The sequence below is a fragment of the Muntiacus reevesi genome, chromosome 5 (genome assembly GCF_963930625.1).
Source record: "Muntiacus reevesi chromosome 5, mMunRee1.1, whole genome shotgun sequence".
In the NCBI taxonomy this organism is placed as follows: domain Eukaryota; kingdom Metazoa; phylum Chordata; class Mammalia; order Artiodactyla; family Cervidae; genus Muntiacus; species Muntiacus reevesi.
In genome coordinates, this window is record NC_089253.1 from 93,020,952 (window position 1) to 93,046,275 (window position 25,324).

Consider the following 25,324-nt stretch of genomic DNA (forward strand, 5'->3'; position numbering starts at 1 on the left):
CTCCACCCGGTGGTCCTGTGACCTGGGTCATCTGTGGGAATTGGTTACTGAGCTTGGCTCTGGAGAGCTTGCCTTGGGCTTGAGAGAGAACTACAAGGTTAAGGCTCCCACAGGACCTTAGCGGGGCTCTATTCCTTACCCCAGACTCAGTCACCTGGGGTCTCAGGGGCCCTCCCCTCTCAGACCAGCCTCCTTTTCTCCTCTTGGCCAGAACTCCAGGGCTCCTTCCTGGCCTCCGTGCCGCCCAGGACTCTCTGGGCTGTCCACGCCAGGCCTCGGCCAGGATCCTACAGGCCCTGCATCATGGGTCCCTCACACTCAGAGCGCCCCCCCTGAACTCAGCCCCTTCTCACTAGCTTGCTTCTCCCCAGCGAGAGACCCCATCTTAGGACCGGCTTGTCTATTCACCTGGGAGCTGAAGCCTCAAACTGGGGAGCCAGCCTCCATATTACCCCCTGCCTCCAGCCCCCACTCCTGAGGGTGCTGAGCCATGGTGGTGCTCCCTCCTGGTGCTCCCTTCCACACTCCTCCAACCCTCACCTTCACTACTGCCTGCATCTCCCACCTGGAAGACACTCCCTTGGGAGCCATTCTCCCCCTGTGCCCAGAGCTGGGTACATGTAGGTCTGTGGGGAGGCAGTTTACACGTATTCTCTGCCATCTCTATAAGCATTCTGCTCCTCTGGGCAAGATGGGGTGAGGATCCAGCTCCTGAGAGGCATGGCTATCAGGGTATACATTCCTTCATGCCTCTCCTGCTCCCCATCTCCCCAAAGGGTGGTAGCTATGTCTTCCTTGTCTCCCTGTCTCCAGCATCCAGCCCTGGGTCGCCATGGAACTGAGCAGAAGTTTTGACTCCTGAACAGGCCATTGGACCAGGGGCCCCCATCCCTCACCCTGTACCCACGAGCCGGGCTAGCTGTTGGCCTCCACTGTCCCCCATCAGCCCCCTCCCAGATCTGGAGGGAGGCAGGCTGTGGGGGGGAGGATTTCACTACCTCCTTCTTGAAGGCCTCAGTCTCCACGTGTCGGAGTTTGTTCTTCGTCTGCAGGTAGATGTCAGCAGCTTTTAGCCCTTCAGGGGGCTTGGGAGCTGGGAAGCCTGGTGGGGGTGGGGGCAGCTGGGTGCCTGGGGGTGGGGGTGGTGGAGGGAAGCCGGGTGGTGGCGGTGGTGCTTTGGTTTTCTCCACCTTGCCATGGGGCAGGTCCGGCTCTGGGCTCAGCATGTCCATGTAGCTCTGTATGTCTGCTGCTCTTGGGCTGGGAACCCCTGAGAGGGAGGGAAAGATGGGTTAGGGAGTTTTCAGAAAGGCTGACCCCCAGCTGGAGACCCCTCTTCTGCCTGGAAATGACCTGCCACTGGGGGAGGCTGGCTCCAGTGGAGCTTGGCATGCATGACTCCACTGTGGGTCTACCATCACCCTGGCCCTGCCCACCCGCAGCCCTGCACTGTGCTCAGGTGGGAGGGGCGCTGGCAGAGGGTCTGGGCTCTAGGATGGGCTTACAGGGCAGAGCCACCTGGAGGGCAGAGGGGTGGCTCCTCAGGACAGATCTGGCAGGACAGGTGACAGGAATATGGACGGCCACACCCTAGCTTTGCAGGGTGCCCGTCAGCTCTGCAGGCTACCACCTGGTGGCCTGAATCCGGCATCACACCTAAGCTAGGACGTGGTCCGCATGTGTGGACACACATGCCTGGCTTCTGCCCGAGTGTGCATTCATGTGTGTTCACGAATGTGCGTACATGCTTCTTTGCACTTATGAGTGTGTTTGCATTAGACCTGGGGTCTATGAGTGTGTGCAGGTAGTATAGGTGTGGGCACATGTCTGTGTATTCATATTTATAGATTGTGTGTACACCTGTACAAGTGTGCACTCGAGTGTGGGTAGGCGTGTGTGATGTGTGGGGAACTTGTGTCAACAAGGATGAATTGTAAGTGGGGTGCATGTAGCTTCTGTGGGTGGGAGGGTACCTGTGGATGTACAGGCACGTTTGTGATGGACACACAAGCATGAGTGTCACCTGTCCTCACCAGAAGCAGCGACCCCTCCTGGTGACCTGGGCAGTCTCTGGGTGTCAGGTCCAGGGGTGGCCCTGAGGGCCCACTGGGCTGGCTCTCATCTGCTCCCCCTCCCACCTCCTCCAAGCCCACTCACCACGCACAGAGCGCTGGCCCTTGACACTCGAGTGGCTGGAGGAGCAGGAGTCGTAGTTGGAGAGGGTACTGGTGGGCGAGCTGAGGTCAAAGTTCGGCGGCTGGACCGACATGGTGGTATTGGGTGAGGACATGCCTGAGTCAGGCTGCTTGGTCTCCAGGTCAGCGGATGGATCCCGGGACAGCACGCGGTGCTCCACACTCTGAGTGGGACAGGAGGCCGTAAGGGCAATCCTGCCCCAAAGACCAGCACATTTTGGGCCGGGGTCCTGCCGTGTGACCTTGGTCAAGCCACTTGTCTTTCTGGGCTCCCTTCCCCATCATGAGAAGGTCTCTTCTCAGGTTCTTCCCAGGCTGAGATTCAAACCCAGCCCCCCAACAGCAGGACCATGGGTTCCTGGGAAACTCCCAGCCCTGGCTGGTCTCAGCTCGGGGGTTGGGGACCACCAGAAGAGAGGGCACTGGGCTGGACTCCAAGCGAGGGCACGCATGGCACCAGCTTTCCCCTTTCTCACCAGCGGGCAGAGGGCCCAGGCTCCAGTGCAGCGAGGGGGCATAGGCACTGAGTGGGTAAGAACATCTGAGCAGCTGGAGATAGGGGAGGGGTGCACAGCACGCACAACTTGCAGGAAAGACTGATCCCCCAGGATGGGCCAGCAACCCCCATCTCTCCCTGCTGGCTTGGAGCAAACTCCATCACCAGCCCAGCCCCAGTCTCCTAATAGAGCCTTTGGGGAAAGGGTGGGGCCTGGGGTGGCCTAGCTGAGCTAGAGGAGGTCAGCCTGAGCTCAGCCATCCCCCACCACTGCCCCTGCCTGTGCCCATGACCTGACCCTCCCACCTGGGAGCAGGCTAGGGTGGGGGCTCTGCTTACGTTGCCCATGCTGGCCCTGCTGCCGGCAAGACTGCTGCTTGTTCGCTTGCTGCCTCCAGCCCAGGCCTGCTCCTCCCTGCCCTGAGCCCCCTCCCTGCCTGAGAAGTGTCACAGGCCCCCCGGGAATGGTAGGCAGGCCTGGCACCAGGTAACAGCTCAGCGGCCACGCTCATTGGCCCCGTAATTAGGGGCTCTGCAGGAGTGTTTGCCTTTTCTGGGCCAGTATCCTCCATGGCTTGGATCTGTCACAACGCAGCTGGGCCCGCCTAGTGTGGGGACCAGCGCCTCCCCACCCCACCCAGTTCAGCGGGGCCAGGCCCTGCTGCCCAAGCCATGAGCCATGGGGAACCATAGGAGCTGAGCTGGGGCGGCAGCCTAAAGCTGCCAAGCCTTCCTTGGCTGGCAGCAGTGGGCACCAGGGGGGCCCAGCTCTGACCTGGGGATAACAGAGGTTAGGGACAAGGGCTTTACAGCCTGGGGGGGATGGTTTCAAATTTCATCTCCCCCACTTACTAGCTCCATGCATGACCTTTCTGTCCCTTGTCCTTTCTGTCTGCACCTAAAACTCTTCATCTGTAAATGGGAGTAACAGTACTTCCTACCTCATTATGTTGCAACAAATATTTTAAAAGTTAGTGAAGTGCCAGTGCATGGTAGCCAGTAAATACCATATGTGTCAACTGACAATATTAATATACAGTGCATATTAACTGTGATTATACCATAAAGCACTAGGCAGGATACCTACTGCAGTCAGAATTCAAGGAGTGGTTCTTGTTTGCTCATTGCCTGCAGCCAAAGCTTCCATTAGGAGGCACTGTTCCCCCCACCCCCAAACAATTTCAGATATTCTCAGTGGAAAGGAGCCCACCCTAGTGCAGAAATGCCCTTCACAATGTCCACTTCTGCTTGTATACCCCAGTGACAGGTTGCTCACTACCTAAGCATCACTACTTTCTCTGGGCGGCCCTTTCTTGGCGGGGGGTGAGTTCTTCCTCGGTGCCAGCGCAGTCTCTGACCCCTGAGTCTTGCTGTGCTCTGAGGTCCCCAGAACCAGCGTGTCCCCATGTGCTTGAAGGCAGGGCGTGCAGTGCTCTGGGCAAGAGGCCATCGCCCTCTCTCTCCCAGCTTCATTTTTCAGCTCCTCTCATGGCCAAGCTGCCCCCTCTGAAGATGCCTGTGAAACCAGCCCTCTTTCCTCCCCTCCTGCACCAGATGAGGCAGAGCCCTGGACTGGGAGCCACCCACACCTGAGCTCAAGTCCCAGTGGGTTACTTCATGGCTTTGTAACCATAATAAAATAATTTAAAAAGAGTAACACAGCTTTGCAATTATGAAGTAGCCATGCAGTGAGCAAACATGCAGAGTAGTGGTGAAGAGCGGGATCTCCAGGTTAGGCCACTGGGTCTCCCCAAAACTCATAGTTTACCCACCTGTGAAATGGGGACAGTAGCACTTCCTACCTCAGAGGATGGTATGTATGTGTGTATGCACTCAGTTGTGTCCAACTCTTTGCAACCCCATGGACTGCAAAGAGTCCACTGCAACCCCCTGTGGACTGTAGCCCACCAGGCTCCTCTGGGACTCTCCAGGCAAGAATATTGGAGTGGGTTGCCATGCCCTTCTCTAGAGGATCTTCCTGACCCAGGGTTCGAACCCTCGACTCTTACTTCTCCTGCATTGGCAGGCGGGTTCTTTACCCCTAGCACCACCTGGGAAGCCTGAGAGTTAAATGAGCTAATTAATACCTGGGGGCAGGTGAATGCACTTTACTGTTCCCATTGTGTGTAAGTGTGGTTTATCGGAGCCTTGGGTCTCTTCAGGAAGAGACTGGTTCTCTTTCCCTCGATATTTCTGCCTGCATCCCCTCACTCCCCAGGATTCAGTGGTCCTGGGCTTAGAGGTCATGTGGAGTAGTGGTCTAGGGCACTTATTCCTGTGACCTTGGGCAAGGGGCTTCACTTTCCTGAACCTCAGCTTCTTCCGTGGCAAAAGGGGTAACAACACGTACCCCTTGGTGGAGGTGGGGGCAGGGTGGGGGGGTGCAATGACACGGTGAGCTGGGGGAGCAGCGCCCTGGGCGTACCAGGTTCTCCACGGTGCGCAGGTAACGAGTGCAGTGGCTGTGGCCGTTGTAGTCTGCGAGGTCGGCGGCCGTGTACCCGTCGCGGTCGCGGACGTCCAGCTCCGCGCCGTTCACTACCAGGATCTGGCAGCACTGCAGGGGCGCGCAGTGAGGACCCCTGGCCCATAGCCGGAACCTCGGCGCGGGGGGCAGAGCTGTGCTGTGAGCGCGGCGCCAGCAGAGGGCGCCCGCCCCTCCCGTTCTCTCCTGGCCTCCGGGCCACGCCCCGGGCCCGCCCCCGCCCCGCCCTCACCTCCAGCTCCCCGTTCTCGGCGGCGTCATGCAGCGGGGTCCCGCCCCACAGATCGGCCGCGATCTCGCCGCCGTGCAACAGGAGCCAGCTGAGCACTTTGGCGTGGCCGCGGCTGGCCGCGAAATGCATGGCCGTGGCGCCGTCCTTGTCCTTCTCCGACAGGCTCACGTCGGTGCAGCTCACCTGGGAGAGAGGGGGCGGGGGCAGAGAGGGGCGGGGACTGGGCGCCAGCCCCTCCTGTCCCCGCCCCCGTCCCGTACAGGCCCCGCCTCCCCGGACCCCGCCCCGACGTGTCCCCGAGCTCACCAGCCACACGATGACCGAGATGTGGCCCATCTGCGCTGCGGCGTGCAGCGGGGTCATGCCATCGTGGGCGCTCAGGTGCGGGTCCGCGTCGCACTCCTGCACCAGGTACTGCGTCACCTCTAGGTGGCCCTCCTGGCACGCCAGGTACAGGGGCGTGGCACCGTTCTTGGTTTGGGCATTCACTCCCCTGCGGAATACGGAGCAACCACCGTGGGCTCTCAGCGCCCACCCCCGTCCAAAGCCTCCTTCGCCCCTTGACCGCTCCCGGGGAGCTCTGGAGGGTAACTGGAGAAGACCTAGTCGCTGGACCTGGCTGCCCAACTCCCTTTGGACATAGTCCTGTGCCAGCCTTCCTGGGTGGGGGCCTTCTGGCTTGCTCCCCACCTACCCCTCGCAGCCTCCTTTCCACAGTGCATGTCTAGTGACTGAGCTAGTCTCTGCCCTCAGTGAACAACTCGCCTTTTTACCAAGGTCTACAAGGATGCTGTGGTCTGGCCTCCCCCTACCTTTTCAACCACATGGATCCACTGTCACTGTGAGTCCTCACACCTGCTGTCTGACCTCTGTGTCTTTGATTACGCCCCCCCCCCCTCCCCCGACTGGTGATGCTCTTCCCATCTCTCTTGAAGACTCTGTACAGGTTCTTCCCTGGTGGTCCAGTGACTAAGACTACATGCTCCCAAGGCAGGGGGCCCGGGGTTCCATCCTTGGCCAGGGAACTAGATCCCTTATGCTGCAACTAAGCCCTGGTGCAGCCAAATAAATAAAGACAGACATACTTTTTAAAGACTCAGTACAGATCCCTCCTTCACGAGGCTTGTTCCACTACAAGAACAGGCTTTTCCAGCCTCCGTGCCCCATACTGCCCTGGGTTCACTCCACGGGCCACCTGTCATGCCCAATGGATCAAAACTTGTTATAGCCTCTGCCACCCCCAGAAGACTGAACTCCCAGAGGGCAGAGTGGTAATGTCGCCAGATAAAACACAAAAAATCTGAACTTTGGATGTGCTTAGTTGCTCAGTCGTGTGCAATGCTTTGTGACGCCATGAACTGTATCCTGCCAGGCTCTTCCGCCCATGGAATTTTCCAGACCAGAATACTGGAGTGGGTTGCTATTTCCTTCTCCAGGGGATCTTCCTGACCCAGGGAATGAACCTGCGTCTCCTGCATCGGCAGGTGGCTTCTTTACCACTGAGCCACAAGAGACAACAAATAATTTTCTAGTATAAGTATATGCCCAATGGGCATGCAGCCATACATATTCTAAACTGTTAATTGTTGTTTACCCAAAATTAAAATAGTCTTGTGGTTGTTGTCAGTCTGGCCACCCTACAGGTGAATGCTATCCACTGAGCATGTCCCAGGTGCCATGACACTAGAAGGCAGATTCTCAGTGAACACCCTACCTTAAGTCCTACTACCATCCCCATTTTGCAGAGGGGCTCAGGGGCTGTGACTTGCCAAAGGTCACACAGCTGGTAAGTGGTGCTTGGGCACACACCTGTCTGTGTGATGCAGGGTCAGGTGCAGAGCAAGAACCAAGGGAGTGGGGGAGGGGCAGTTTCCTGTCTTCACTCCCCCAGGCTTCTCTGGGCCTAACTTGCAGCTGTCACTGCCCCTCATCCCTGCTCCCAGCTCCCACAGGATGGTCTTAACTGGAGAGCCACTCTCAAGAAGTGGAGTGCTGCTGAGGAATAGGGACGCTGGCCTGGCAGCTGGCGGAGCCTCAGTTTTCCTGGCTTCACAATGGGTGTGGACACCAGGGTGTAGTTACCGGATATGAGCACAAGGTGGAGCCACAATCTAGGCCCAGACCCAGGAGCTCCCGGTGGATCCAGCATGGAGGGTTGGGGAAGAGTATGAGCTAAGTCCCTCTGGGCTGGGTCAGGACTCTGGGCCTCAGGAACTGCAATTTTTCATCAGACGTCATACCCTCCCACCCGTATGCCTCCCCCATCTATTTGCTTACGACGTCAATCACACACTCCACCCCCACCATCTACACCTTCCCTCCCTCATCCACCTGCCAGCCATGTGTCCATTAATGAGGGCACCAGGCCACCCAGCCCTCCTCTACCTGGGCCCCCACTCCATCATGCACCCTCTTGCCACCCAACCATGATTGGCCCCTCCCTCTCACATACCCCTCGGGCCCTCAGCTGACATCCCCTTGTCCCTAAGACCCCATCCCCGTCCACTTTCCTGCCCCTTGCCCCCTGCCCAGGCTGCCCACAGCCCCCACCGGGCACCAAGCCCCAGCTCTCTCCATCCTCCTGACACTCAGCCTGGGACCCTGCCTGGCTGCCCTCCATCACCCCACCTGTGTCACAGTGGAGTGGGGTGATGAGTCCCCACCCACACGCCGTACCTGGGGAAGGTGCTGGCTCTCAGCCACCAGCCTCCACGCCCCGGTGCCAGCGTCCCCCGCTCCCCCCACCCCCCACCATTCACATGCTGGTGCTTCAGGAGGAGCCTGTTGAATATTTCATGACTGACACTCCATGGCCTGAATTATTCACCACGTAACCAAGGCACGAATTGTGGTGCTGGAGAAGACTCTGAGAGGCCCCTGGACTGCAAGGAGATCAAACCAGTCAATCCTAAAGGAAGTCAACCCTGAATATTCATTAGAAGGACTGACGCTGAAGCTGAAGGTCCAATCCTTTGGCCACCTGATGTGAAGAGTTGACTCACTAGAAGAGACTCTGATGCTGGGAAAGATTGAAGGCAGGAGAAGAAGGGGACGACAGAGGATGAGATGGTTGGATGGCATCACTGACTTGATGGACATGAGTTTGAGCAAACTCTGGGAGATAGTGAAGGATAGAGGAACCTGGTGACCCTACAGTGCACAGGGTTGGAAAGAGTCAGAAATGGCTTAGTAGGGTCTGAACAACAAAGACCAAGGCACAGCAAGTGCTGGGTCCCGGGTATTGGGGACTGGAGGGGCCACTACCCAGGGCCCACTGGGCTCTCGAGGGAGGCCTGAGACAATGCACACAGCTCAGGGCGCTAGATCTGCTCGGAGCCTTGTTCTCCCAGTCCTTCCTGCTCAGCAGGTAACTCATGACCCACGGGTGTCCAGCCAGCCTGAGATCTCAGAAGGTCTCAGAAGCTGGCGTAGAGCAGGACCTGAGCAGGAGGCGGCAGTCCAGCCCATAGCCTCCCACCAGGCCACTGGTTGACACCCCATCCGGAGGCTCTGCTAGAAAGTAAATGCTCAGTAACCCATTCTAGAGTCACAGCCTCCAGCCTGGGAGACCCCAGATCATGCGGCAGGTTCGCAGATGAGCTGGGGTGGGAAAGGGGGTCCCGGCCTTATTTCCCTCTTCTACATCAGCCTAGAGGCAAGCAGAATGGGCACCCTCACTCTCACTGAAGCAAACTACAAAGGACTTCCTTGGTGGTCCTGGGGCTGAGACTCCAAGCTTCCGATGCAGGGGGCTCAGGTTCGATCCCTGGTCACCCTGGTCAGGGAACTAGAGCCCGCATGCCGCCACTAAGACCCAGAGCAGCCAAATAAATACATAAATAAATACTTTTAAAAATATGGATGAGCGCAAGGAATGAAATAATGAGTTTAGATGGAGAGAGAAGTGAATTTATGTAGTAGTATACATATAAGGTTATGTGTATATATATGTTATGTATAGGGTAGTATCAGTTCAGTTCAGTATACATATACATAACTAGTATATGTTATGTAGCATATGTATAAGTTATATATAAGGATTAACACATAACAGGGATAGCCAGTACCATCCACTGAACAATTGCTCTGTGCTGAGCATGGAAGGGAGCACAGTACACGTGTCCCCCATCTAGTCCGTCTAATGCCCTTACAGGGGAAGTGTTGGCATCATTTCCCTTTTACAGAGGAGGCTGAGAGTTAGGCGCACTTGAGAGGCAGAGGGGGCTGCAGTGTGAGAAGGGCCTGGCCTGTGGGCTGCTTGCAAGCAGTGTCTTGCATCCGGTCTCCGTTCACAAAGCCGTCTATGAAGTAAGGATAATAATCGACCCTGAGACATGCTTGGAGAGCCCTCGGCAAGGCCTAGCACCTTCCATGTGTTTTAGGATCCCTCTTCCCTGTGCCTCTGGCGGGGGGCACTGCGGGCCTGGGGTATTCAGGCTCCACCAAGCATAGGTCAGGCCGGGCAGCATTTTGACCATGGGGAGTCACTGGAGCATAGGGGTGGGGTCTCGGGAGACCCCACCCGGCTCCAGCCCATCGAGCTCTGGCCATAGTGGCGCCATGGGTGACCGGTCCTGTCCAAGCCCCTGCCCTTTGCCCTGACTTCGAAGTTTGCAGGGCCAGGCGTGTTCTTTACCTTCCTGGGCCTCAGTTTCCACACAGGACAAATGAGTATTACAGTTGTGGTCTCTTCATGCCTCTTGTGAGAGACAAAGGGGAAAACTTTGGAAAATAGCAAATTTTCTCCCAGGGAGGCAGGTCTTGGCTTCCTGGTACTGCTGCCCCCGTCTGACCTAACAACCCCCTAAGGCCCTCCAGGCCTCAACACCATCACTTCCACACTACCAACCTCATCTGCTGTCCCCTCCTTGCTCCTGAACATCTGCTCCTCTTGGTACCAACAAGCTCAGACCAGGTCTTCTCAGCCTCCTTGGCTGGGTAGGCCCTGCATGGCCCCCTGACCTCCAAATGTTGGGGTGCCCCAAAACCTCCTTTCTAAACACACTCTGCTCCTGGTGAGGTCATCTATTTCCTGGGGTCAAAGGCCACCTGTACCTAATGCCACTCATCTCTCCCGCTTGGACCTGAAGTACATGCGGCAGCCCCCTCAGCCCATTCAACCATCCAGGCATTGAGCAGTTTCTTGAAATTCACATACTTTTTTTTTTCTTTTTAATTTTTAAAAAAATTTTGGCCATTCCCCGTGTATTGTGGGATCTTAGTTCTCCAACCAGGGGTCAAACCCACCCCTTTGGCCCTGAAAGCACAGAGTCCTGACCACTGGGAATTCACCCTTTACATGCTTTCACATGGAGCAAATCTCTCCACACTCCCTCACCCCACCCTTTTGGTCCCCATTTCAGCAAAGGACACCAGGCCACCCTCCCTTGAGTCCTAGCTCTCGGAGTCTTTGGAAACCCTTGACTTCTTTTGTAAGTCTGAGTTTCCCTAGCAACCATCACATAAATCAAGATGTATACTTTTATTCCTCTTGGGAACAAAGATGATATGGACAGACTGTAACTATTAAGTCATCCTGGATGACACGAAAGAAACATGGAATGCTCGGAAAGGTTTGCTGAAAACCTCCATCCAGGACTGGCCGGCAGCTTACTGCAACTGTTGCCATGAGAAACAAGGACTGAGCTGCCCACGGAGGCAGACCCCGGTCACAGAACAGCATCTTCAGCATCCTCCCTGCTGGCAATAATTTCTGCCCCCAGGGAGGTCTGGCAGCAGCTGATCTCCACCGGGATTAGATCTTGGTGTGGAGTAAGGCCACTGGAATGGAAAGTCTTGAAGCCTATGGCGGGTCTAGGTCTCTTTATTCTCTGATCACACCTCTGCACTTGTTTGAAATGATCCACAGTCAGGACTGGCCTGGGGAAGAAATGCAGCCCTGATTTAAGGAAGATTCTAGAACAAACAGCTTTACACCCAACCCATCAGCAAGCCTGGAATAAGCCTTCACTGGTCTGTAATTCTCCCAGCCTTCCAGGCCCTCCTGGTTCACCATGAGGACAAGTGTGATTCCCCAGGGCCACTGCCCTGGCCAGTTCTACCTGCTATGCTCCCACGCCAGGTCTTGACAGGGCAGACCTCTCCCACTCAGCTCTCACCTCCCCACAGAGGCCTTCCTGGGACTCCCCTGGAAGTCCAGTAGCTAAGACTCTGTGCTCTCAATGCAGGGGCCCTGGGTTTGATCCCTGTTCAGGGAACTAGATCCCGCATACTACAACTAAGAGTTTGCATGCTGCAACTAAAGATCCTGTGTGTCGTGACTTAAGACCCAGCACAAAAAAAAAAAAAAAAAGACCCAGCAAATAATTAAAAAAAAAGAGAGAGAAGCCTTCCTGGACCCCCTCATTTTAAAGAAATCCCTCAAACCACTGCCTTCAAACTACCATGGCCCACTTCACAGCACTTGTGACTCTTGAATTGTCTTGGCACTTTTTTCATTCATCCCAGGGACACCCAATAGGAGGCTTCCACAGGCCAGGACGGGGCAAACAGTGAAGACAGCAGAGCTCTGCCCTCTCAAACCTGAGCCCACGGCACCCAACACACTGGTGCATGAGCAGGACCATCTCTGTGTGTACACACGCTCTTGGTCTGGCCCCTTCTTTGCCCCTGGGAGTGCCCCAAGTCAGCTCCATGAAGCCATGAGGACTCACTACTTCCCCAGCACTAGCAGGGTGGGCACTTAGGCTACATTTGGGTGCTAGTTGTTGAGTGAGTGGACATGGGGGTGAGTGAGAAGGGCAGCTGGGCCTGGAGTTCTGTGATGCCTCCTTGTATGTGGCCTCAGCTGGTCCATTTGCCCATGGGCCCCAGGAGTCCTGGAGGGAGTTCTGTCTGAGGTCACAGGCAGTGAGCTGCAGGCAGAGCCGGACAAGAGCCCGGTGGATTCCAGACTCCTCCCTCCTTCAGTGAGTATTTATGAAGTGTCAGGCCCTCGGGATGCAGGATGGAGAGGAAGAGATGCTCTCATTACATGGGGAGAAAGATGATAAGAGGACCCACTAAGATGCACAGAGAGTAATGCCAGGTAGCAGGGAGAGTGAGGAAGACCAGGAGGGAAGGCATCTGGGGGCATGACAGTGTGAGGAAGGTGCAGGGAGCACAGACTTGGAGGGGGAAGGGAGCAACCCTGGGCTCTCGGGAAGAGAGCGAGGCAGTGGGAATGACTTATTGCTGCTGTTCAGTTGCTAAGTCATGTCCGACTCTTTGTGTCCCCATGGATTGTAGTCCACCAGGCTCCTCTGTCCTCCACTATCTCCCGGAGTCTGCTCAAATTTGTGTCCATTGAGCAAAACGTGCTCCACTGGAGAAGGAAATGGCAACTCACTTCAATATTCTTGAAGTGGGTTGACCTGAGCAAAGGCCAGAGGTCAGAGGGCATCGGCCTGTTGCAGGAGCAATAAGGAAACCCAAGAGACAGAGCAGAGTTGGTGATTAGGGAGCAGTTGGAGGTGAGGTGTGGGGAGTCCAGAGTAAGGAGGGTTTCTGGGCTGCTACAAGGAAGTGGCCTTCCCTATCAGTGATGGAGAAGCCTGTGGCCTGACCAGGGATCTGATCTGTGGTCTCAAAGGGGGGTACAGGTAGACAAGAAGAGGGCAGAGAGGCCAATTTGGGCCTAGGTGCCATGACAGACTTGGATCAGGAGTTACCTGTGGGCCATGATTCCATCAGGCCCCTCTTTTCTCAGAGCCTCCCCACCTGGTTCAGTGTCCCCAGTGTGCCAGTGTGGGCTCCCCCAGGCTCTGTTGCCCAGGGGATCTCAGCAAATACAAGGGCAGACCAGGGAGTGGTAATTGAGAGTGAACACACCCTATTGCCTGTGGTGGAAATAGATGCCTGGCAGGGAACAGCGGCCCCAGTCCTAGGCAAAGGCCCCCGGCCTTCTAAGGGGGAGCTGAGCCATAGGTCTGGGGCTCCCTCGTAGGTGAGCAACTGAGGCTTCTTGCTTGAGGCCAGGGCTGCCTGAACCTTCCAGCTGGACAGGGTTCCAGGAGCAGCCAACTTCCACAAAACTCAGCACTACGGAAGGAAAACAGGCATCCCAGATGAACATGAAAGGCCCTAAGAGATTAGCGCCTGGGCCAGGAGTGGGAAACTCAAGCTCCAATACTCTGGCCACCTGATGTGTAGAGCCAACTCATTTCCCTGATGCTGGGAAAGATTGAAAGCAAAAGGAGAAGGGGGCAGCAGAGGATGAGATGGTTGGATGGCATCAGTGACTCAGTGAACATGAGTTTGAACAAGGAGATAATGAAGGACAGGGAAGCCTGGCGTGCTGCAGTTCATGGGGTTGCAAAGAGTCAGGCATGACTGAGTGACTGAACAACAACAGGAGTGGGAGACAGACCCAGAGAGGAGCTGAAGCTTGGTCAAGGCTACACAGGGAGCCAGCGGGACCGTTAGCCCCTTGGAGACACCATTTCTGTATCTGCAGCCCCATGAGGCAAGGGCATTTGTTTGTCTGGTTCACTGATGTGCCCTGGGCACCTGGCCCAGAACAGATGCTCAATAAGTATGAGTCGGATGAGGGGACTTCCTTGGTGGTTCAGTGGCTAGGACTGAATGCGGTCCTAATGCAGGTGGCCCGGGTTCGAGCCCTGGTAGGGGAACTAGATCCCATGTGCCACAACTAAGGGTCCACATGCCACAACTAAAACATTATGTGTACAGCAACTAAGACCCAGCACAGTCAAATATATACATAAGTAAAAATAAATAAATATTTTTTAGAGGGATACTTAAGGACTTCGGGAAGGTCATGTACACACTGCTATATTTAAATGGATAACCAGCAAAGACCTATTGTACAGCACATGGAACTCTGCTCAGTGTTATGTGCCAGCCTGGATAGGAGCAGTGGGGTTTGGGGGAGAATGGATACATGCACATGTATGGCCGACTCCTTTTGCTATTCACCTGAAACTACCATAACATTGTTAATCAGCTACACCCCAGTACAAAACATTTTTGGTGTTTAAAAAAATTAAAATTAAATAAAAAATATAAGCCACTAATTTACAAGAGTCTGTCTGTAAAATGGGCTGATTATAGAGCTACTGCCCAGGGTGAGGCTCAGAGGGCTGCTTGGTGTCAGACCCCTGCAGGCACTCAGCAGGAGGCAGCTGGTCAGAAATCTTTGGGCAGACTGGTTTTCTGGCTCTCCATGACTGGTAGACCATGGCGGGGCCCCAGGGGGAAGACAAGGCCTGGAGCCCTGCCGGCCCCTCCCACTCTCCCCAGCTTCAATTCTCAGGCCTAAGTATCCCAGCAGAGCCCAGGGCTCTCCTCTGGTTACTCAGGCCCCCGGTGATCACACGGTTGAGGCAGAGTGAGCATGAGACAGTTCCTGGGCCCCAAGACGCTGCCACCACGATGGTCAAGAGCTCTGAGGGCTACTTGCTCCTCATCCCCTTTGTGGTCCCCCTCCGCCAGCCTCTAGTGTCCCTGGCCAAGAGGGCTGACCCTCCCAACCCCATCTCCCTCAGACCCAGGGCCTGGGACAGCTCTGGCCCAGTTCCAGCCAGCCCCCAGGCCAGCAGCTTAAGGACTCTTTCCCCAGGGGGCTCAGAGGGAAGGTCACACAGGGCAGTGGCCTCTGAGGTCACAGTGGCAATTCCTCTGCCTCTGGGAGGACTCGCCCAGTGGACTGGGATAGACTGGAGGAGGGCTGGGTGGGTGTGGGCCATTCCTGCACGCTCCAGGCCTTGCTGGTGCCCCCGGGTGCAACCTGTCTTTGGCCAGGCCCTCCCCTGAGGCCTTCCAGCCTCCTGCTCCTCTGCAGCTTGTCAGAGCAGCCATGGCTCATGGCTGCCCACAGCCTCCTGCGCAGGATCAAGTTTCCCACTCAGTAGCAGCTCTTTCTCCCTCACCTGCCGCCAGGGAGAGCTGAGCCCTCGTGAATAATTCACAGCGTTTCACAGCAGGCTCATGAGAGCAGAGCCCAGGCAGCCTCCCCCAGAGCCAGACTCCCTGGGTCCCCTGACTGCACCCTGTGGCCTGGCGCAGCCTGGGCCTCTGCCCCTCCCCAGCACCCCCACTCCCGCCCTGGGTCCCCGGCCTTGGGGAGCAGGAGTCTCTACCTCTGAGGTAGGGTGTGGGCGCCGGCCCCCAAGTCCTCCAGTCAGCAGGCCCCGCCTCAATTCCCAGCCCCCTCCCCCTACCTGAGCCCAGCCTGACAGTCACACAAAAGTACCTCCTTATCAGCCAAGCCACACATCATTGTGGGAACAGAGCCCCAGGCCTCTGTCCACTTCCCTGAGATTCATGGGGGGCTGGTGGCTCATTGGTCCAGGCCATCTGGCCAGAGAGTGGGTGCCAGGGCCCAATCACAGCCAGTCCCACGGCATGGCCTGGGAGGGCTCAGGGTCCCCCAGGCCCTGAGTCTGCCAGGGTGCCCCCAGCACAGCCTGAGCCTTCCTACGGCTGGAACCCCACCCCATGGAGGCTTGTCCTAGGCCTCAGACTTCTCCATGAGGATGGGCTCAGGGGCCAGCCTAGGGCTTCACCCCACCCCCATCAGCACTTTCGGGGTGGGGGCCAGAGGCCCTCAGTTCACACCACTGGAGCTAAGTTGGCACTTCTATCAGACTGGCTTCCTGGGACCAACCCTGTGCGATGGGGGAGGCTGGCAGGTGTGAGAGGACGTCCACAGCCTGTCTCTCCCCTCTCGGGACCTCCGTGTTGGGTGAGGGGGTGGGGTGAGAACCATCGAGGTGGGGACACACACAGGTGCAGTGCCCCAGTCCTCACCTGGGAGTCTATCAGGGAGTCTGGGACCAGCCCCCAGTGGTGCTGACGGCTGCAGGGTGGGAGCCAACACTCGAGGGTGCCTGGGGCACTCCACCTTGAAATCCCACTGATTTTGATGTGACCCAGACCCTGGCTTGTCTGGAGGCAGAGGGTTCACTCCAAAGTGGTATCCAGTGGCCTCTGGTGGGGATGGCTGTGAAACCTTTGCCCCGCAAGGTGCACCTGCTGGCCTCCCATTAACCAAACCAGGGGCCCTTGCTTAGCAAGAACAAGCCAGGCCCAGCCATCCTGGGCCCAGCCTGGGGGCTTTCAGCTGCTCCACCTGCACACCGTGTGCTTCTGCCCAAGGGGCTGCCCACTGGAGCCACCCTGCCACTTGGCCATGGGGCCAGCCTGGCCTCCTGCCTGCTCCCTGGCGGCCAGTGGCTGGGTAGTCACCCTCAGGGGTGAGGACAGGCCGTCCCACCTTGTAGCTCTCAACCTGAGGCTGGGTCCTCTGTCTCCACTTATTTCCCAGATGTCCCCTTGAACTGACGAAGATCACCAGTCAGAGCTCCCAACTCAGGTCCCAGGGTCACTGGTGTCCCACTCCCTCTGGCTTTGGGTGGTATCCTCCCCCCGGGACCCCTGCTTCCCTCCAGGTACACCTAAGACCTGGCTCCCTCCTCCCTAGGAACTCCATGACTCCTGGGATCTACACTGAACCCCATTCTTCTGCACCCCCACCCCACCCTGGGGTGCACCCAGCCTATGGCTCAGCTGCCTTCTCTGACCAGGCGCTTGCCCAGGGCCCCAGGGGGGTTGGGAGCCCCACCCCCCTGGTTAGTGGGAATGAGCTGCTGGCCACAGGGGAGGACAAGCTACTCTGTGACAGGCCAGGAGGCAGGGCGAGGGTCTGGGCAAGGGGCCACCTCCCTTCACTCTGGATAGCAGCCATGGCTCCTCCTTCTTGACTAGAGTCTAGGAGCTGCTAGGCATCATCCCTATGCCCCATTTGGATCAATCTTGCAAATTAACCCAGGCCAGAGCTAGAGGGCCGCCTGTTGCAGGCTGGTAAGGATCCTGGGGAGGGGAAGTGGTCTGTGTGGCCGTCTCCAGAACTGGGGAGGGCCGGGGAGGATCTGCCTGCAGGGCTTGAGGCTTGTGGCTGTGGGCAACCCACCAGGAGGGGAGAATTGTCAGTTTGCGTAAGTGCGGTCTCTGGCCAGGGCCCTGGCCATGGGATGGCCCAGAAGCAGTCATTCCTCTGGCATGCTAGAGAGGGAGACAACCTCAGGTATCCCCCAGGGCCCCCACCGGCCCACCCAGAGCCCCTGGAGAAAAGGGTCCTTACTCAGGGTGGGACCTGACGAGAAGCCTCAGGGAGGGGAAGTCTCCTTTGGCGGCGGCATAGTGAACAGGCATGGCGCCTGTGTCTGTGGCCAGGGTGGGGTTCCCACCGCCGTGACGCAGCAGCCAGTTCACCACCTCAGGGTGGCCAAAGCGGGCAGCCAGATGCAGGACTGTGGCACCAGAATTGTCTCTGTCCTGTGGGGGGAGACCTCGTTAGTCCTGAGCCTGGTCCTGCCCGCATCCCTCGCTCAGGCCACTTCCGGCATCCCACCAGCTACCAGGGCGACTCTGTCCTCTGGCGCCTGACTGGCCCCCTCTGGATCTCAGCCCTTAGTGCGGCACCATGCCTTGCATGCTGGGCTCTCAGGACATGGCACCTGTCATTGTCCCAGCAGGAGCGCCTTTCTGTCACCCAGGTGCTGAGGGAATACCTGAAGGAGTACTGGTCAGGAAGGATCGCTATCGGGCCTGCTCTCAGGGTGGGGAGGTACCCCCTGCACCCAACCCTGCCCCCTCCCTCAGCCCACCCCTCCCCAAGTATCCCATAAAAAGAGGCCTCCAGGTTCATGTACCTCCAACAACCCAACCTCAGTGCAGAGAGCCGCCCACCCCAACAGACTCCCTGCTCCCAGCCTCCAGGGAACAGGCTGTGTCCCTGTGGAGGAGGAAGCCTCTGGCGACTGGTGGGCAGGACCCAGGCAGTTAGCCAGTGGTGGTCAGTGTGGGCTAGAGGCAGCCCCGGGGAAGGGCTTGAGCAAGATCCCCTCCCAGGCACTCCAAAGGAGACAGGCCAATGCTTTGGGCCCAGGAGTGCTGATAGCATCTTCTGTGAACATCCAGGTGTGAGTGTCTGTTGTGGGAGGGGGTATGTGACCTGCAGGCCAAGACGGGGAGACACCGAGAACCCAGAAATCTGGGCTCAGATGCTGGGAGTTTAGGAGAGTGGGCACTGGGTCTGGAACAGAACGAGCTCCCAGCACCAAGCATGTGGGATGCTGGAGAGGTAGGCAGGGAGCCAGGCAGGGGCACGGGGAGGGGCGGTGGGGCAGTGGTGGAGGCGGGCACCATGGGAACAGGTGTGGCTGAGGCTGCGGAAACTGGAGAGACTCTGAGCTTAAAGAAGGTGCATTTCAGTCACGGGAGAACCGCTGAGGCTCCTCTAAGTGAAGAAGTGTTGGTTGCTTCAGTCGTGTCCAGCTCTTTGCAACCCCATGGACTGTAGCCCGCCAGGCCACTCTGTTGTTCATGGGATTCTCCAGGCAAGAATACTGGAGTGGGTTGCTAGTTCCTTCTCCAGGGGATCTTCCTGACCCAGGGATCAAGCCCATGTCTCCCATACTGCAGGCAGAATTTTTTACTATCTGAGCCACCAGGGAAGCCTCTAAGAAATGTGGGAAGTGAGGGCGCAAGGGAACAGGGCCCAGGGGCACGGCAGGGAGGTCACAGTCAGACTGTGGGGTGGGGCTAGAACACAGGCAGAGAGGAAGGGGAGGCAGAGCAACAGCCCACAGGAGGCGGAGGACGACGCTGAGAGGCCTCTGTGCAGAATGCCCACGGAGGACCGGAAGACTGGTTTAGTCTGTCCTCCTGAGCCCAGCAGCTTCCCTCGAGGCTCAAACAGTACTAAGACTCTGCCTGCAATGCAGGAGACCCAGGTTTGATCCCTGGGCTGGGAAGATCCCCTCGAGAAGGAAATGGTAACCCACTCTAGTATTCTTGCCTGGAGAATCCCATGGACCTGGGAGGAGCCTGGAGGGCTACAGTGCAAGCGACCATGGGGTTGCAGAGTCGGACACAATTGAATGACTAACTGAGCCCAAGGGACAAAACTAGCTAGAAGTGAGCTAGACAGGCCCACAGTGAAATACGCCCTGCACTCCAGCTCTTGAGAAAAACCCTCCTTCCTATTGGCCTTGGGGATGGTGGGCCTGAGGCTCCAGGGGATCCTGATGGCTCTGGGCCCCTGGGTGGGGGTGGAGAGGGAGGCCCCAGGAAGGAGAGGATCACAGGCCTGTGACCTGTCCTCAAGGTCTCAACAGCCCCAGAGGCCCCAGAAGCCTCACGTGCTATGGCCTGCACCCTAAAGCTGCTTATCTCCCCAGGCTGAGCAGGGCCCGGGATCGAGGTCATCCTCCCCTACATACACACTTCCGCCCCCAGCACCCAAGCTGGCTGGGGCTAGAGGGCGGGGGACTTGATAAGCTGAGCACAAGGCCACCTGCTCCTCTACCGCCTCTCCAGGGGCTGGGGAGGCTTCCGGTCAAAGCTGGACACTGGAATCGGGGAGGCATGCCACCTCCCAAAAGAGTAGGCAGGCACCACATGCCAGGAACTCCTGATAACAGAGTTGGCCCAGAGATAAGGGACCTGGCCATCTCCCAGGAAGGGTGGGATGGGGGGCCTTGCCATCCTGAGGCTAAAAGGTGGGGGGAATGGGGCCCGGCCATCCCTACGGCACAGCCAGTCAGCTCAGAATCGCCCCTGCCTCCTCTACTACATCCAGTTAACACAGTGGTCTCTTGTTAAGCGGAAAATGAGTTCTGGCCCTCCATTCCTGGCTTTCCCCTACAACCACAGGATCCTACAAATTCTGAACCCAGCCTACGATCCTACAGGACCTGGCCCTGCTGGCTTCTCCCTGCCTCATCCCACTTCAGACATGCTCATCTCTTTGCTGTCCCCGTCACAGGACAGAATGTGTCCCCCTCCGGGCTTTGTACTTCCTGCTCCTTGTGCTCAGACTTCTCTGGTCATCACCTGGCCACTTCTTCCCCATCAGCCAAAACTTCCTTCAGAGATCACTCCTCAGAGGGGCCTTCTCTGGCCACCTTGCCCAAGCAGCTCCCTGATGCTCCCCCCACATGGCCTAGCAGTACCTGGTGGTACCTGGCTTACTCTTTAACCTGTGTGTTTCCTGTTCAGTGTCCCGATGGACTGGCAGTTCCCGGGGATCAGGAGCACACCGGGACCCCAGGCCTAGACCCTGCTGGATGCTCTGTTTCTGGCAGGACTGAGCAGGAAAGCTACACACCAGACCTGAGTTGCCTCCTCTTCGTCCCGCTCAGGAGAGGCCAGACTGGCTGACACCAGCCCCGTGGCCACTGAGTGAGACCAGGTGGGGTCTCAGGGCAGGAAGACTCAGGCTAAGCTGAAGAAGTTGGGAGGTGGGAAGGTGTTGATGCCCTGGGATCAGCTCAGATCCTGGGAAGGACGCATTTACCAACTCGCCTCCTCCTTAGGGACACATGCAACTCAGCCTGAGGTGGGCTGCAGGATTTTGTGCACCACCCTTCCCAGACCTGATCCTGAAGGACATGGGCTTCTGACTCCAGACCCTTTGTTCCTCCCGCCTACTCTCCAGGACTCCCTGGATCAGTGAGTTCCCCACACCCTCACCTTAAATGCTATCCCGGTGGAGCCCAACTCCATTCTGGTTTCTCATCACCCAGTGCTCTTCTAGGCGGTGGCCAGGGCTTGCCAGAGCATCTGCCCGGGTATTCTCAACCCAGGAGCCCACCCTGCCCCAAGTCCTTTGGCGGGAACCCCGAAGCAGGCTTGGCTCCGCGGTGCCCCAAACCATCCACACTTGAGCCACGAGGGCTCCAGGCCAGAACTCCTTCCTGGGGAGGAAGCCCCCTGGGGGACCCAGCGAGCGGCGCAAACTCACATGCACTCCGCAGCCTCCCTGCGACAGCAGCCACTGCAGGCAGGCGAGGTGGCCTGTGGCGGCGGCGTCGTGGGCCGGCGTGGCACCGTTGCGCGCGCGGGCCGCAGCGGGCAGACCGGCCTCCTCAACCAGGAAGCGCAGACAGTGCAGCTTGCCGGCGCGGGCCGCGTGGTGCACCGGCAGCGCGTCCAGAGGGTCGCGCAGCGAGGGCCCCAGCAGGCGGGCGGCGTGCAGGGACCGCAGCACGTCCAGGTCGCCCTGGCGCGCCGCCTGCAGCGCCTGCTCCAGGGCCATGGTGCCGCCTGCGGCGCCGCGACCCGGACTCAGCGCGTCCCCCGAGGCGCCATATGCCCTTCCTCGGGCACAGGGAGAGCCGGCGGCCGGGCCGTCGGGGCCTGCGGGTCGGGAGGCGGAGCGGCTGCCGGCCCGGCCTCTGTCCCGCGTTGCCTCGCCGGCTCAGCTCGGCCTCCGCCGCGCTCTGGGGTAGGGGGCACCCGCGGCGCCCGGCTTAAGGCTCGGGCCTGCCCCCGCCCCCGCCCCGCCACGCCACGCCCCCGCCCCTGCCTCCGCCCCGCCTCCGCTCCGAGCGCCGGACTGCGGCTACACGGGCTGTGCGCCCAGGGACTTCTCTCCTAATTTATTATACCTCCGGTCAGAACGGAGACCCCAGAGGGTGATCAGACTGAATTCGAATTCGAGAGCCATCCAGAGCGTCCAGACGAACTCATTCATCAATCCCGTGCCAGCTGGAGGCGCTGGGGACACAAGCCAGCAAACTGACCGAAACTCCACAGAGTGACAAGTGTGGTCAGAACAGGAAAACGGGGAGCTAGGGAGTGAGTTGTGGAGGCTACATGGGCAGCCGGGGAAGGGCCATCTGGGGAGGGGCGGTGGGCTGGGCTAAATTCGAAGGCGCACAGAGGAAAGCCCCAGGCCTGAGAGACTTGGGGAGCAAGGGTCATGCACCAGGAACGGGCCTAACTAGTCCTTAAGGGGTTCTGGATCTATGCCTTGGAGGGTGGGACGGCTGCTTGGCCCTCAGCCTTTCTGGGTTCCCCCAGACCCCAGTAACTGTCCTCAGATTTCAGATTTCCCGAGGGAGGGTGAGAGAGAAGAGGAAAAAGACAGGAAGGCCTGGTGTATTCTAGTTTTCGGTCCTAGAGACCCTGGGCTCAGAGAACGCCCAGAGCTACCCTCTGAGGTGGGGGAGTCAACTGTGAGCTTGGGGCCCTGAGGCTGCCAAATAAAGAGAGGCAGAGAAGCTGGTTGCAAGGCTGGGGAGGGGGAGGGGGCGGACACAGGGGAGGTAGGACAGAGCAGTCACCCGGGGAGCAGGCCTGGGACCCCCCACAAGGGTGCAGGATGGCCCTGGGAGGGCAGTGGCCCAGGAGAGTACACGCGCACCAATCTGCCCACCTGCCTGGCCAGAAGCCCTTCATGGGAGCTGGAGGGAGGCCCCGCGGGTTGGACAGGAGGAAGAACTGCTGGAAGACTGGGCTGTGTAGCTGTGAGAACTCAGTCAGCACACCCAGCAACCTTGAAACATCCCTTCCTCCCCGATGGGAGTGGCCCTTCCTCACCACCTCCCCACTGAAGCCCGGCAAGTGCTCTGCCAGGGGCTGTTTTACCCAATGGCTAGTGGGACAGGCACAGGATGGTGCTGGAAATGCCCAGAGTGAAGGGGCCTCTAGGAAGAGGTGTGTGTGTATGTGTGTGTTTTAGTCACTCAGTTGTGTCCAACTCTTTGTGACCCCATGGACTGCACCACGCCAGTCTTCCCTCTTCATCACCAACTCCCAAAGCTTGCTCAAACTCAGGTCCAGTGAGTTGATGATGCGATCTGACCGTCTCATCCTCTGTCATCCCTTTCTCCTACTGCCTTCAATCTTTCCCAGCATCAGGGTCTTTTCCAGTGAGTCAATTCTTCACATCAGGTGGCCAAAGTATTGGAGCTTCAGCTTCAGCATCAGTCCTTCCAATGAATATTCAGGACTGATTTCCTTTAGGATTGACTGGTTGGATCTCCTTGCAGTCCAAGGGACTCTCAAGAGTCTTCTCCAACACCACAGTTCAAAAGCATCAGTTCTTTGGTGCTCAGTTTTCTTTTTTTTTATTTTATTTTTTTTATATTTTATTTTTTTTATTAGTTGGAGGCTAATTACTTCATAACATTTCAGTGGGTTCTGTCATACATTGATATGAATCAGCCATAGAGTTACACGTATTCCCCATCCCGATCCCCCCTCCCACCTCCCTCTCCACCCGATTCCTCTGGGGGTGCTCAGTTTTCTTTATGGTCCAACTGTCACATCTGTATCTGACTACTGGAAAAACCATAACTTTGACTAGACAGACCTTTGTCAGCCAAGTAATGTATGCTTTTTAATAGAACAGTGGGTGTCCAATTACCTGGGGCCACCACGAGGTGGCGCCACGTGCAGTGGACTTTTGAGTGTCATGAGCTTAGTCGCTCAGTCCTGTCAAACTCTTTGAGATCTCATGGACTGTAGCCCACCAGGCTCCTCTGTCCGTGGGGATTCTCCAGGCAAGAATACTGGAGTGGGTTGCCATGCTCTCTTCCAGGGCATATTCCCAACCCAGGGATCAAACCCAGGTCTCCTGCCTTACAGGTGGATTCTTTACCATCTGAGCCACATGGTACCCTCCTCAACTGGATCTTCTGGGCCTCAGTGGCCATATGGGTTTCTAGCCACTACCACCACACCAGACCCACCTCAATCCCCCATGGGACCTGTGACTGCTGGCATCTAGGACCCTTACCCAGAGGTTTTCAGACCAGGGGAGGGAGGAGTCTTAGCCTGGCAGCATCAGTGATTCAGCTGGCACTTGGTACTGCTAGAGCATCCTTCCTATGGCCTACACAGTGGCAAGTGTACCCTGAGTGTTAGGGGTACTTTGAGGACAAAGAACTAAAGTGGCTTCTTTTTTCTGCGGGGTGGTACACCACACGGCATACAGGATCTTCCCCAACCAGGGAACGAACTCATGCCCCCTGCATTGGGAACACAGAGTCTTAACCACAGAGTCACTAGATCACTGGTGAAGCCTATAAAATAAATTATCTTGAAGGCCCCTCCCTGTGCTTCCTCCATTAAAAAAAAAATCCCTGCAATTCTTGTCCTTCCTTCCAAGTGGCCCCCCATTCCTGGACACTTTCATCTATCACACGGTTTTGTCATTCTGGGGATCAGATCACGGTGATGTGCTGCTGCTATGGCACTGGTCAAGGCAGAAGAGCTGTCCCTCCCAATGCCGATAAGGACATCTCCATAGGAGTCACCTGTGAGCACCCATCCTTGCTGACCATCTTCTCAGACTCCTTTCTGAGGATGCCGCTCAAAGTCAGGCTGAGATACAGGCCTTCTCTGTCCTTTCTGGGCTGCACTGTGTCCACTGGATCCCCCCAAGCATCTCTAGAGAGCCCATAACCAGCAAGAACACATCTCTGGAAGACCTAACAGTTAGCAGGCATCATACCAAGCTTTGTCTGCATGTTTAATCCCATGGGGATGCTATGAGAGAGGCACAACACTACACCCATTTTACAGCTGAGAAAACTGAGGCAAATGGAGGTTCTTTTTGTTTTGCTTATTGTTATGGTTTTTAACTTAATTATACTTTTTAAATCTATATTTGGCTGCAGTAGGTCTTTGTTGCAGCACATAGACTTTCTCTAGTTGTGGTGCATGACTTCTCATTGCCATGGCTTCTCTTGTTGCAGAACATAGGCACTAGGAGCATGGGTTTTGGTAGATATGGCACACGGGCTTACTTGCTCCATGGCATGCAGGATCTTCCTGGACCAGGGATCAAACCCATATCCCCTGCATTGGCAGATGGATTCTTATCCACTGGACCACCAGGGAAGTCCTGGTTTTGTTTTTTATTTTGTCTTGCCCGAGGTGAGAGGTGACACAAAGAGTAAGGGGCAGAGCTCAGAGGCAGATGCTCCTGAGCCCTTCCTTCTTCCTTCTGTCCCTGAAGTTCCCTCCGCCCAGAGCACCTCCAGTGTTCCCCACCCTCCAGATATCAGTTTAGGGGTTCCCTCCCCCACCTGGAGATCCTTCTGCTGGGATCAGGCATCTGCCCATCCCAGGTACGTGGAAAACAGCTGTTCATACCACTC

The 25,324-nt window shown here is 57.2% G+C and overlaps 1 protein-coding gene across 1 annotated transcript in view; it reads right to left on the minus strand.

The window, feature by feature from the left end:
• LOC136168427 (espin-like) overlaps window positions 1-21,635 on the minus strand; it is a 33,502-nt gene extending 11,867 nt beyond the window's left edge. The window contains exons 1-7 of the mRNA XM_065935866.1: window positions 21,178-21,635; window positions 17,512-17,705; window positions 5,715-5,901; window positions 5,409-5,591; window positions 5,117-5,248; window positions 2,158-2,359; window positions 999-1,270 (exon numbers count right to left, since the gene is read on the minus strand). Of these exons, the coding sequence (XP_065791938.1) occupies window positions 999-1,270; window positions 2,158-2,359; window positions 5,117-5,248; window positions 5,409-5,591; window positions 5,715-5,901; window positions 17,512-17,705; window positions 21,178-21,471 (1,464 nt within the window). The 5' untranslated portion in view covers window positions 21,472-21,635. The remainder of the gene's footprint in view (window positions 1-998; window positions 1,271-2,157; window positions 2,360-5,116; window positions 5,249-5,408; window positions 5,592-5,714; window positions 5,902-17,511; window positions 17,706-21,177) is intronic.
• Between the last annotated feature and the right edge of the window lie 3,689 nt (window positions 21,636-25,324).